Source organism: Lytechinus pictus, chromosome 4, assembly GCF_037042905.1.
Source record: "Lytechinus pictus isolate F3 Inbred chromosome 4, Lp3.0, whole genome shotgun sequence".
In the NCBI taxonomy this organism is placed as follows: domain Eukaryota; kingdom Metazoa; phylum Echinodermata; class Echinoidea; order Temnopleuroida; family Toxopneustidae; genus Lytechinus; species Lytechinus pictus.
In genome coordinates, this window is record NC_087248.1 from 6,034,189 (window position 1) to 6,048,316 (window position 14,128).

General features: G+C 35.7%; 1 protein-coding gene across 1 annotated transcript; it reads left to right on the plus strand.

The window, feature by feature from the left end:
• Positions 1-970: 970 nt before the first annotated feature.
• LOC129258509 (uncharacterized) lies at positions 971-7,496 on the plus strand. Its single transcript, XM_054896767.2, has 4 exons — positions 971-1,063; positions 2,232-2,388; positions 3,421-3,639; positions 4,555-7,496. The coding sequence occupies exons 2-4, from the start codon at positions 2,259-2,261 to the stop codon at positions 4,668-4,670; spliced, it is 465 nt and encodes a 154-aa protein (XP_054752742.1). The 5' UTR covers positions 971-1,063; positions 2,232-2,258; the 3' UTR covers positions 4,671-7,496.
• The last annotated feature ends 6,632 nt before the right edge of the window (positions 7,497-14,128 follow it).

Here is a 14,128-nt window from a genome sequence, read left to right on the forward strand (position 1 = left end):
AAAAGACGAGCAATTTTTGCTTGTCAACCTGATTTGCAGGGGGTTGTTGGCTATGATAAATAACATTCGCAGCACTTCCTGAAGAATATTTGGGTGTGAACAGCATCCCCAGCCTCAACATTCAGATGAGCTAAAAAGTATACCACGGGAGAAAGGTTTATAGCATTGTCCAAATAGAAATGAAATGTGTCCGTTAGTTTAGTTACTTCAGGTTGTTTTTATACGACTTATGCGAAATGAGGCAATTGAGTTCTTTCTTTTTCTTGAATAAACAAAAAAAAATCCAATTAATGAGAATGATTTTGCTACACTCAGACAGTAATAATCATGAAAACTGCATTAAAAAAACTTATTACGGGTATAGGCAAAATAACAAAAAATTAATCTTTTTGGTTTTACCATGAGTCAACTTTGGTAGTCAGTGAGTTCTAATGAGTTCATGAAGACAATTCCATTGTTCCACTACCAATACATTGCACTTCATATACTTTTATTTTTTGCTTGTTTGTTAGTTTGTTTGTTTTTTACTACCTAATGCCTTCCCATATTCTAAAGTATGCACCTTTTTGGTTTTCTTTTTTTTTCTGAAATACTAGCATGTTCACAGTCTAGATATCTAAAATCGGAAAGCTTCATAACAATCCCTTTCATGTATACTCCTGGCTCATCCATCTTACTCAAGCGTGAAGGTAATCGTTAAAAAAATGGTGACCATATGTAATGATTTCTAGGATAAAACGAACATCTTTCTAATATAACTGGTATATGTCCAATACCAGCAGTTTTCATAGAGTGTGTCTTGGATTCATCTCATCTGCTATGCAATACCATTCTTGATTCTTCCTGAGTGTACGGGTAGGCGATCGATCAAATTTGAAGCACAATTAGTTGTCGTAACGTTACATTCCATTGGTGATGATAATGATTGATGATTGGAGGTATATCTTCTTTAGAGGGCGCTTTATCTATCTACAAATAGATGAATTCTGACACAAGACCGGTAGTTTTCATTTTCAGGGTTATTTTCCTCCTGTAAACCTCGATTCCAGATTGCAACAGTAAGGTAAGTTTGTCCATATTACTATCCATTTTGTTCATATGTTATTTTGTTCCCTGAAAATGACTTGTTCATAATTGTATAGATGTAAGAAACACATGAAGAAGAATCGCTGTGTAGGGAGGAGTGGGAAAGTCAAAAAGAAAATAATTTTAGATGATCAAAGTTTATTGCTGTATAATATAGTCATCATGTTGGCAGGATGAATAACAATCTTTGGATATATCTAAATCTTAGAAATTCATTTTAAAAGGTCATTTACGACTTTGTAGTAGGGCATAATATCCATATTTTGGTGACAGTACGCTGTAAAAACTGTGGTGTTAAAACTGACACCAGTTGGTGTTAATAGAGGACCACACCCTGAGGTGTTAAAATAACACCCTAGAGATTGAACATAACACCAAAGAGTATAAATGTAACAATCATAGGTGTTGTAATAACACCTATAGGTGTAAAACTAACACTACCGATTTAACACCGGTGTAAAATAACTGGTGTGGTCCTCTATATACACCGGTTAACACCACAGTTTTTGCTGTGTACTTTTTGAACTCAATCATTGATCATATGCACCGCTTCCAGTATTAAACGTATGAGCCCATTGAAATTAATTATTGTACCTAAGATTCTTTACATTGAAAGAAGACACGAGGGCTTGCTTATTTTACAAGCACTGCTTTCAGGCTTTTAGGCAAGCCTCCTCCGTTTTGTTACATCATTTTGTTTTCTTAGCTGAGTCTGATTCGTTCTTGTTAAATTGGGATGTTTTAAATTCAAACCTGAATTAATCACTGAATGATTTATTATTATACATTCATATTGTTATGTTTGATATCATTTTTGTAAATATTTGACTCTGTGGGCCTAATGTTAGTTTGTATTTTGCTGACGGAAAATGAATAAATAAATAAATAAATAAGTAAATGAATGAATGAATGAATGAATGAATGAATGAATGATTGATTAAATAAATAAATGAATAAATAAATAAATGAATGGATGAATGAATAAATAAATTAATTAATTAATTAATTAATCAATTAATTGATTAATTAATTAATTAATAGGTGAAGTAGAAATAACAAAAAAATCTTGGTGAATCCTATTAATTCTTAGTATTGAAATGAAACTTTATTGTTTTGCTTCAATGTTTTTTTTTTTTCGGGTTAAGTTCACATCAGCGGACTGTCAATTCATAATGAACTACTCGTCGATTGTCATCATAGTGCTGCTAGCTGTGATCGGGTTAGACCTCGGACAAGCTACTTACGATCATGACCTTGAATTTACAGAGGATGAGTTCCAAACTCTAATGGATATGATGGAGGGTAAGAGTTTTCTTTTCAACTTTAACACCTTTGAATTTCAGATGGGAGGAGAGAACAACTGACTTTTATCATGGATAGAACAATGTAAACCCAAAACTAAGAGTGGGGTGGGCTGGCTTAAGTTTGCATTCATATCATAAATGAGAAAAACAGAAGAGGAAGAAAGAAATATGTTTATGTAAAGACTGAAGTAAAGGCAGAATAATAATTGGTGTTGTGGGTGTAAAACGACCGAGAGAGAGGGTCAGAGAGAGAGTGAGGGAAAAGTTGGATGATGGGGCGGCGGCTCCCTGTATGCTAGGTTCATAACCCACACGGAAAACGTATTTAATCTCCCTTACTTAAAATCATTATTTCAAGCTATACTGGAGACAGATAATGAAAACGTCAAGAATGTGCATAACGAAGAAACAAAACGCACACACCAGCGACACGGTTGAGTTTTACAGATGTAAAACGATTTTGATTTGTAAGAACATAACTGAATGAAAGATTGATGAATGATTTTCCTGGTTTTAGTTTGAATAATTGATTTGTACTGCTTACTGGTACATTGCATGTGCATATGCTCGACAAAGACCCTCATTTTTTTCAAAGCGCTGCAAGTTTCTTGTTCAATATTTAAACGATTGTAACAGATTCGGAGGCTGAACGCGATTGTTCTATTCGTTAGCATAAACACTATCATTTTGTTTTTGTTTTAATTATCTGTTATCTTTCTATTGATGTGTTGTTATATGATTGATATTTCATTACCTATTCATGTTTTACACTTAATGATTACCAGTTATCTGTTATTTTCTTTCTATTTTATTTATTGATTTGTTGTTTATATGATTGACATTAATTACCTCTTAAAACTGTAAACTTATATTCATACTTTGTTTCTATTTAAATTGATTATATTGCACTTGTTTTATTTACGTTATGTTTAAATTGTAAAGCGCTGTATTGTATTAAGTTCTATATAAAAGCTCCATATTATCATTTATTATTATCATTTTATTTTCAATATCTTAACAATTACAATAGATTCAGAGAATGAACGAGATGTGCGCCTCTCTAACTGGTTTAAAAAGGCATTTAATTCTGCCAAAGATTGGACGAAAAAGGCCGCCAGTGACGCAGGGAAATGGACGAAGAAGGCTGCCAGCGATGCAGGAAAATGGACCAAAAAAGCCGTCAAAGACGCAGGCAAAGCAATCAAGAAAGGATGTGGATATGTCAACGAGATACCGGTAAAAGAACTTGGTAAGGGATTCTCTTTCCTGTATTTCTACTTTCAAAAGTCAAAATACAATGTCAAGATTCAGAATTTGATATTCATTTGCTGTCATTACAATTGGGCAAATTTTTATTTTCGTTTCTCAATCATTCAGTCTAACTCCTTTTCCAATTTTACTGATTCAGATAATGTACGCTTGTATTATGATGATGGTGGTGGTGGTGATGGTGATAATGGTGATTATGATGATGGTGGTGGTGGTGGTGGTGCTGATGATGATGATGGTGATGATGATGATGATGATGATGATGGTGATGATGATGATGATGATGATGGTGATGGTGATGATGATGGTGTTGATGGTGATGATGATGATGATAATGATAATGATGATGATTACGATGGTGATGCTGCTGATGATGACGATGTCAATAAATCATGGTGATGGAGATGATGATTATGATTAAGCGAAGGTTGCAATTATTGTCTGACAAGTTGTCATATCTGACAACTTTCCTTGATTTTGATTGGCCGAAAAGCGCAGGTGTTTGACTGTTGCGAAAGTAACTGCTGGATAAAACAAACTCTATATTGTCTAATAAATTGTCTGACAAATCTTTTCAAGGAACTTCCCTGTGCCCATGCAGTCTTAAGAATTGTAATTGATTCGATTGATCTCAACTATGGAAAGTCAGCAAAAAAAATAGTTTTTAAGTGTTTTTTTAATTATGGCATAATATGCATGCAACGTTGTCTTAAAAAAATCAGTCCGCCTTTTCCCTTTCCAAGTGGATGATGCTGTGTACGTTTCCTACATGAATAATTATGACATCGGTGGCTTTCCATAGCTGATTTCAGTTTCAACCTAAAACATATAATATAAACGTGTAATAACATGACAACAAATACTCAAATATACATTTTAAATATATTTTATTCAGTTTATCACAGAACGAAGGAGATGACAGAAGAAGAGTTTATGTCGGATGTCGACGAGGCTCAGCTAGCAGCAGCTTACAATGCTTTAAAATCAGGTTGCAAAATCATTGGAAAGTAGAAGGATGCACATCGACTTACTCTCCCTCTTTCAAATCAGGTGTCTCTATTATGCTACAATCTGACAGTCATACCAAGGAAACCGCCTGCAAACCGAACGATTGTTACCGTGTTTACACTTGATCGGCTTTTGGTTCAGAACCAAAAGCCGATGCAGAATCGGCTTTTGGTTTATCTTGCACTGCGTTTACACGCTGTTACAGCTCGCGGTTCAGAACCGCGAGCCGATGCAAAAACCCAAAGACAACACTGTATCCGTGCGCTTACAATTACGTCAAAATGGTAAAGTAAATGAAATGCGCACCAATTGCCGATGCAGAATCGGCTTTCTGTTTACACGTAGTCAAAAAGCCGATTCTGCATCGGCTCGCAGTTCAGAACCTACTACTTTGGTGGTGCAAAATTGCCGGTTCTGAATCGCGAGCCGATGCAAGTTAATCGCGTTTACATGCTATGAGAAAGCCGATGCAAAAGCCGATTAAGTGTAAACACGATATGTATGTCATAGGAAATAATATTATAACTTGGGACGGACTGAATTAGGTTTCGCCGGTGTCACCGGGTATTACTCTATAAGAGAATAATCATTATCCCCAATAACATGTTATAATAATCAGATCATTCTACATTAAATTTTACTGGTCAGATGTCTAAATAATAAATACCATCATCCTTTGCCTTTGGGGTCCAAAATTTGTTTGCATTTATTCTTTGTTTCGTTTTCTAATTTCAAGGACAAGTCCACCCCCCCCGCAAAAAAAGGAGAAAAATCCAGCAAGCATAAAACTGAAAATTTCATCAAAATCGCATGTAAAATAGGAAAGTTATGACCTTTTAAAATTTTGCTTAATTTCACAAATCAGTTATATGCACATCCTGGTCGGTACTGATGACTGAGGACTGATGACAGCACTCACTCACCCACTTTTTCGTTTGTATTTTATTATATGAAATTAGAATATTATATTCTCCTCATTGGGAAATAAGCTTTCTTCCTCCATGAACATGGGGAATTACAATTGTTTTACCATTTTATGGTTCAGTCAAGCTGGTCCTTATTATCAAATCTGTAAAATTGAAATATTGTAGATTTCAAACAATAAAAACAAAAGAAATTGTGAGTGACAGACATCATCGACTGTCTCATTTACATGCCACTGAGTTGCGCATAACTGTTTTGTAAAAAAAGTGTCAAGTGTCATAATTTTCTTATTTTACATTCGATTTTGATGAAATTTTCAGCGTTATTCTTCTTTGATTTTTCTTCATTGATTGAAATAAAAAAAAATTATGGGATGGACTTGAGCTTTAACTCTTATGACACTCGATATATGCTGAAATGCTTTGTTAGATTTGATGAAAAGTTCTTGAAATAGCGGTTCATCCGGATACAAAATTAATGTGTCAAGATGTAATTTAAAAAAAATGTATTTCAGACATACGAAACTGAGAACCAAACGATTCATCATACGAACAATACAATGTTATTTTATCAGATACAAATGTTTGTTAATGTTAGTTCCTCTTATTTTCATTAATGCAACTTATATTTTGTTTGCCAGATCACAGGTATATACATGTATAGTTGTATTTGTTTAGTTTCCAATAATGATCGGACCTTGTCTATATAATATCATTAGAAAAGTTGCTCTTGTGATCATGATGATTATAGGACGGTTATTTTTGTCGTTGTTAGCAAAGATCTTGACGACGACTACGATGATGATAAAGATGATAACAATGATGATAACAATGATATAGATGGTCATCATGGTGTTATGTGGTAGTGGTAGTCATGATGATGATGATGATGATGATGACGATGGTGATGACGTTGATGATGATGATGATGATGATGATGAAGATGATGATGATGATGATGACGATGATGATGACGATGGTGATGATGTTGTTATTGATGTTATTTTGTTCACTCGTCTTCCTCCTTACTTTTCATCCTTTCTTTCAGCTTCTTTTCCTTTTTTCCCTCTTTCTTTCCACTTTTTTCTCTTTTTTGTTTGTTCCGTCAATAGGGGGGGGCTCGCCACCCCCCCCCCCCCCCGATCTGCCTACGCATATCAATAATAATTGCGAATTTGTTATTTTTTTCATCCCTGGTATTCTTCAGCACCCACAGTAAGCAAACATAAATCTGACAATGTATACTATGAGCATTATGTTTGTAACAATGATTTGTTAAATTTCACTGGCGTATAGATGGGGGAGGCTTAATATAGCACCCGCCCTTTATAAACATATTTCCACGACCACGAGGAACTTGATTTGAGGAAAAAGAGGAAATTAACGAGAAAGGTAAAAGGTAGAAAAAATATTGAAAAAGTGCAAGGCTGATATCATTAATACAGTCATGTCAAAATGTATCACAAATATATATTTTGGTTCTAAAAGCGTCGAAATTCTATCTTGCCTGTGACTTTTAAAGAGATTTTGCCCTACATGCCATAGACCTATACTTTCCCTAAAAGATTTTGGCTCATTATGCCGCTGTTATACAATTCAATGGTTTATGACATCATCATGACGCCTTCATCTTTAGACATAACATGCACACATTTGTATTATTTTTTTTTCTTTGTATGAATTCATGTAAAAAAAATATGTACACATTTGGGAGATGGTAGAAAATAAGGGTTTATTTGAATTGCATTGAATTGAATTGAATTTAATTTAATTCAATGACGTTGGATGTTTGCCCTGTTGCAAAGAGTAAATAGCGAGTTGGTTTTCCCCACTTGTTTAAAGGGGAAATGTATACAGTTAGTTGACTATAATCATGATAATAAAAAAAGTGCATTAAAACAATTTAGTTACAACGATTTGAATTGTGAATCTGTTTTAAACCGGGATAAGTAACATAACAAGGTCATTATGCGAATGGGTTACCCGATAATTGATCGTGCCAAAGGATTATTTTTTAACATATGATTATCATACTATGCCCTCAAAAGTTTACACTTTGTCGCTGTGTCGCCAATAGTAGTATAAGTATATATTAGTATTTATTTATTGTCAAAAAATGGAAATTCTTCTTGTTTACATGCTGTGCAACAAAATAAGGACAACAAATTATGTAAATTCATACACAATGAATTCTACATTTGGAACATGACAATAAATATAATAATACTTACACTGAAATGTTCATGTATGTTGGGTCAGGTTTATTATTTACTTTGTAATTAAATCAATCCAATAATGTCTTTCTTTAATAACTCCCAAATTTCAGATAATTGCAATAAACTTACCTAATGCCTTTCTTAATTAAAAACACTGCTATGACTTATTATGTAAGTATTATTATGTTTATTGTCATGTTCCAAATGTATAGATTATATTGTTCTTGTTCATTGTGTATGAATTTATATAATTTGTTGTCTTTATTTGTCTCTCTTTCTGTTATTGAAATAAACAATTCATCGTCAGGATGAACTCCCCTTTAAAAATAATCCAGACATAATTTAAGACATAGGCCCTATTCCAATGTACTGTGTATTTATTAATCGTTTATTCATTAGAATGTATTTAACCATGCAGGTACAGAATATCAGCAAAAAGGTTGTTTTCACCAATCCCCTGATTATGCTGGTGAAGAAAAAATATCACAGCATAGTAAATATCCTAAATCACCGAAAAGATTCATCTGATTGATGTGTAGACATAAGAAAACGTTCTTCATTCCACAATCACGAAAATTTACCTCTTTTTTTTTAAAGCTATCGCTTGTTAGGCTGCAAAATTTGTCAGACCGTATTAGTAACATCTACAGTTACAACTATGACGGTCTGACGAAGCTTGCAGCCTACAAGCGAAAGCTTACCGAAACACAGGTAAATTTCCGTGATTGAGGAATAAAAAACGTTTTCTCATAGTTGATATTTTGTTTGTAATGAAAAGGTGTACGCCCTAGCCACTCGCTAACACGAATAAGACATCTTTACAGTTATAAACTTCAATATTTCCCAGACTTTCTAACAAAATTTGTAAACTGTATTTTCTTATGCTAAATAGGGCGTAGTGAGTCCTCTTATTAAGTAGGCCACCTCTGTACTGGACGAAAATTGACAAAACTACATTGAGCAGTTGCCCCTTTAAACACCTTTGAATTCCTTTTCCTGTCACTTATACCTTGGTCACATTTGCTCTACGGCGGCCGTACGGCGAGTTGAAAACAGCCGTTTTAACATTTTTTGTACCAGCTGTATATAGGTGGTTTGAATCAAAATTAATAAAACGGCTGTTTTTGACTCGCCGTACGGCCGCCGTAGAGCAAATGTGACCAAGGTATTACTGGGGATTCCCAAAGACGATACCATTTTAATAACCGGTGAAGCATGATCCAAATGAGGGATTTTTTTAGGAAGAATATCGATTTGTCTGCTTTAACTCCATTGAAAATTGGATACTGAAAAAAAATAGATATCCTCAAATTAAATTTGTAAGTGACTTAACTTCAGCGTTCATTTGAAACCACACAATTATCGTTTCGAAAAAAATTACTTCCCTCCTCCGTTGATACTGTAAGCCTACTAAGCACGCATGCGCATGTATCATTCCAGATATTATTGGTATATCACTATCAGCTTTTGTAAAGATCACCTTCTTTGATTGTTGGCTTGATGTGGAACATGTTGAAAGAGAACCATCTTGTTACTGTCTTCTACACCTGAAGGTGATTGATCTCTCCACAAAATGGACTACACAGTATTACCAGAGTGATAGGGTGAGTACACTCCCCTCCCCTCTCCCCCCTCTCTCCCCCTTCTCTCCTCCTCTAATCTCTCTCTCTCGCCCTCTCTCTCCCTTTAACACTTCCATATACTGATCTGATTTCGTTCTTCCAGAAAAGGCTCTCTCACACGATCACTTATTTTATTTTTAAGCGCTTAGAGACATGTTTTGCGATAAGCGCTACACAAAAAATATCATTATCATTTATATAAAATTCCGTCCTTATTAGTTTACGGACGGAATCACGGAATACGCATGGAGGTGATGTTGAAAAGCTTTTCAGGGCTCAAAGTTAATCTGAATTTCTTTACATGTAGCTTAGAGTTTGACATTTAATGATACACTTGGGATAACATTTCAAAATAGTTTAAATTTTCAATGCGATATATGCAATTTTGACATTCATTATATCCCTGTTGAAGTTACATTGTATTGGAAACAATATTGAAAATGCACCCAATTATAATTGATGCGTCAAGTATGAGAGAACATTATACAGTGCGTATAAAAAACGGGACATTTTTTAAAAGTCTATCAAAATTTGTTTCAAGTTATGATGTCTATATTTTGATGTTAATAGATGCTCTGAAGTCTTATCCTCCAAACGCCATTCAAAAAATAAGTTTCGTTCATGCTTGAGTGAACATGGAACATTATTGTCAGGGGTCCCCCAAAAAGGCTTGCGCGAAGTGGCAGAAAATGATAATATATGGACGATCATACATTTTGTTTATCAGCAGTCTTCAGTAGACATTTCCATTGTCTTTACCGGCATTTTCGAATTATGCTTTCAAATCCATTTACAAAGCATTGATTTATTTGAATTGTTTGTTGTTGATTTTTTTTTCATTTAAATGTGTTATCTTTTAGCATTCGTAAGTAAGAAAAAGAAATATCAACTCATGCAAAGAGATACAGAATAAAGTTTCATCGTAAGCCTGCAGACTCATGCATATAGCATGACACTTATTTCATGCCCCCCCCCCCTTGAGCAGATACTATGCCAACATTTGCTTGTAAATATAAAGCGGAAGAACAGCATTTGGGGACTAGGGGAGTGACGGTAGTGTTTACCCCCGCCCCGAACAGAAAAGCCGAATTTGTGTGTTAATGCAATAATGAGAAAAATATTTTTCATACTCTTTACACCCAGTCATAAATACTTTATAATATCTGGTGAGAATATACGGTTCCCATAGCCGGGGAGGGGGAAAACGGAGTCGAAAAAAGGTGTGGGGAAGAAAGGGGAAATGCACTGTTTTCCCCCGCGCGGAGTGCTGAAGCAAAGGTTTGTATGAAGAGAGAGAAGAACGTCTCGTTTACATTTTTTTGGCAAAAAAAATAAAAAAAATAATAAAGCTATTCTCTTCTTCCCTTTTCTCTCTCCGTTTCTTTTCCTTCCTTTTTTTTTCTTTATGGGGGCGTTTTTGTGGGAGAGCGACCACCCCCCCCCCCCCCCCTTGGCTACGCGGCTAATTGAATCATCTAGCTAGACAGATCTCTTAGAAGTACATGTAAATGTAAACGCATGTTGAGAAAAAAAAACTGAAGTTTCCCTTCCTTTATGTAGCACTGATGGGTCAGAGCACTTTCATGATTTGAATAATTTAAGGGCCTTTTCACACGTGGGAAGATCTGTCTAGCTATAGGGATGTAATAAGCTATAGATATGTATATTTAAAAAGGGACAACTCAATAAAGGGCCTTTTCTCACGTGAATCTTGAATCATCATTGTATTGATTGCAATTCGTCTTAAGAATCATCGGACCTTTCACATGCTCACTCGAAAGCTGCGATTTGAATTCGAATTCCCGAGCGAATTGAATTCGTGATTGTGATTAGCGTTCATTTCATACATTAAAACCTTATACATCCGGGAATATCAATTGTTATTTCGCAATTTTCTTCTAAGCTTCATGATGGTGTTCATTCATTCCCTGTCATGACTACTCATCATCACAAATAGTTATTAATAATAATAACATTTTATTTACCCAGGGTAGCCACCTCAGTTAGAAAACTGCTCTTCCAGCGGGCCCTGCTTAACATAATATAACCAATATGAAACGATTTGGGAGCAACTGGGATGATCCTTGTGCTTGAAATGGCAATATAAAAATCAAGTATTTCTGGGGGGTTGTTTAAAATTGAGGCGAGACTTTGAAAAAGTCAGATACAATCATGTAGCCTGATTCGAAGAAATGTAATAATAAGGGAAAAAACGGGGGCAACGACAAAAATGTTGTAAGAAAAACCAATTCGAGAAGTACGTAGGGATAAACTCGTCCAGATCACCTCCCCTCGACCCCAAACCCTTCATATTTCTCATAACTTAAGATATTTAAATTTTATTAGGACGAATCCTATACTTTCAGTGAACAAGTCTAATAGACATTGAAATATATAACTTTATCACTGGATTTCACAGATATAAGAAGCCAAGGCAATCATGGCGGGGGCAAGAGCAGATAGCAGTAAGTGAAAATTATTTATTTTTACATGTGATGATGATCATGATCATGATGATAATGATTGTGGGGATGATGCTAATGATATTGATGATGATGATGATGATGATGATTCTAATGATGATGATGACGAGGATAACAATGATGGTGATGATGGTGATGATGATTATTATGAAGATGATGATTTAATGATGATTATTATCATTATGTTGATGATGATGATGACGACGACGATGATGATGATGATGCTGATGATCATGATGATGATCATGATGATGATGATGATGTTGATGCTGCTGCTGATGATGATGATAACAATGATTGTGATGATGATTATTATTATGATGATGATGATTGTTATTATTATGTTGTTCATGATAATGAAGATGATGATGGTGATGATCATGATGATGATTACGATAATTATGATGGTGATGATGATGATACATGATGATACATGATGATAATGATGATGGTGGTGGTGGTGGTGGTGATGATTATGATGATGATACGTATTAACTGGCATATTCTAGAATAATTTCAGAGGTAGCCAAAGCTTGTGGATGGGATCTGAACCCGGGGGGGGGGGCACTCAGTATATATTGCATAGTGGGTATGTGCCGCGGAGGGGACCCCCATTTTTACACTCAAATTTCCGTTCCGAGGCATAGCATTTTTGTCTTATTGAGAAAAAGAACAAAGAAAGTCGCTCCAGAGCATAGCATTTTCTTCTTCTCGAGAAAAAAAGAAGAAAAAATCCGCTCCAGGACTTCGCATATTTTCCGTAACGCCGTTCCGGTCGCAATTTTGGTGAAAAGCGGCCGCAGCTCGCTGTCCGAACATCGCCTCTGCGCTAGCGCGCCCGTCAGTCGTGCCGCCGTGCTAGCTGCATGTACGTTAATAAGGATGCATACGCACTCGCACGCAGGCGACCCGTTCCAAGGACCCCCGTTTTCACAAACATTTGTAGTTCCGAAGCCCGTTCCGAGGACCCTCCTTTTTACAATGAGCCCGCTCCAAGGCCCCCGTTTTTTGTCTCGCCCGCGGCACACCCCTTCCACTTTTTTGGTCGAGTGCCCCCCCCCCCCCGGGGATCTGAAGTTCTTTGTCAGTGACATTCACCTACAAAACCATCCTCAGCTGCAGCATGGGATACGAGGGTTTTAGTACAGCTTATACTAGTAACTGTCATTAAATATCACTCACAACCCGCTTCTTGAAACACCCTCAGCAGAAAATAGAATATGCGATTTCTACAAGTACAATATGGATATTATTTGATGTTGTTGGGGAAGAAATCCATGCACGAGTGTCGAGATTCCTGCTTTGAACCCGGGGGAGGGGGGGGGCACTTCCATTGAAGAGTGGATACCACGCGCGACTCCAAAGAAACGCGGGAAAAAAATATCTTTTCAAGATACGGCAACGTAATAAGGGTGTCAAAACACTAAAATACTGAAAAGAAAAAGGGTATAATAATAGTCGCTAAGAATGCTATACGTGTTTACGATCAAATTTGCGAGGGTATAAGACAGACTAAAATTGTTTATAAAGGATATACTTTTTGCCCCAACACAGTTACGAGTCCGATTTCAGCGAGGTGAATGTAAGTAAAGGTAAAGCCGCAATCCATAATCACGTCCGTGACATCATTAAAATATCGATGCTGTTTTATATTTGTTTAGGGATCAATATTAAGGGAATATTAAATTATTTTGTCAAGGGTACCGTTTTGTTTCAAATACTTATCAAGCATGTTAAGGGGATGGTTTCACATATGTAAAATACTTGTTTAGGGTGCTTTTCGAAACCCAATGGTCGCGCCTGGTATCCACATGTCAGTGGAAGCCCCCCCCCCCCCCCCCCCCCGGCTATGAACATGATTGATAACAACTATCTACTAATTGAATTTGTATATTGGAATTACTCGAAATGTGTTGATTAAGCTTCTCAAATATTATCTGTTTTATGAATATATACATTACCATAACTGTTTGCATAATATGAAACGACCGACAGGCCTTGACACGCTTAATGTTCGCTCCCGTTCCACCCTAACCTTAAGTCTTTACCAGTGAATAACGATTTTCCTAAATCAGAAGCTTCCCTATAAGCTTTAATCATATAATAGTTTTAAATTATGATTAAACACTTTCTTATAGAAAGTTGTCTTTCTACAGGCTAATTGAAGAAAGCTGCACTGAAATAATGAACATTCAAAGTTAAGAAGGTGCAAGTATA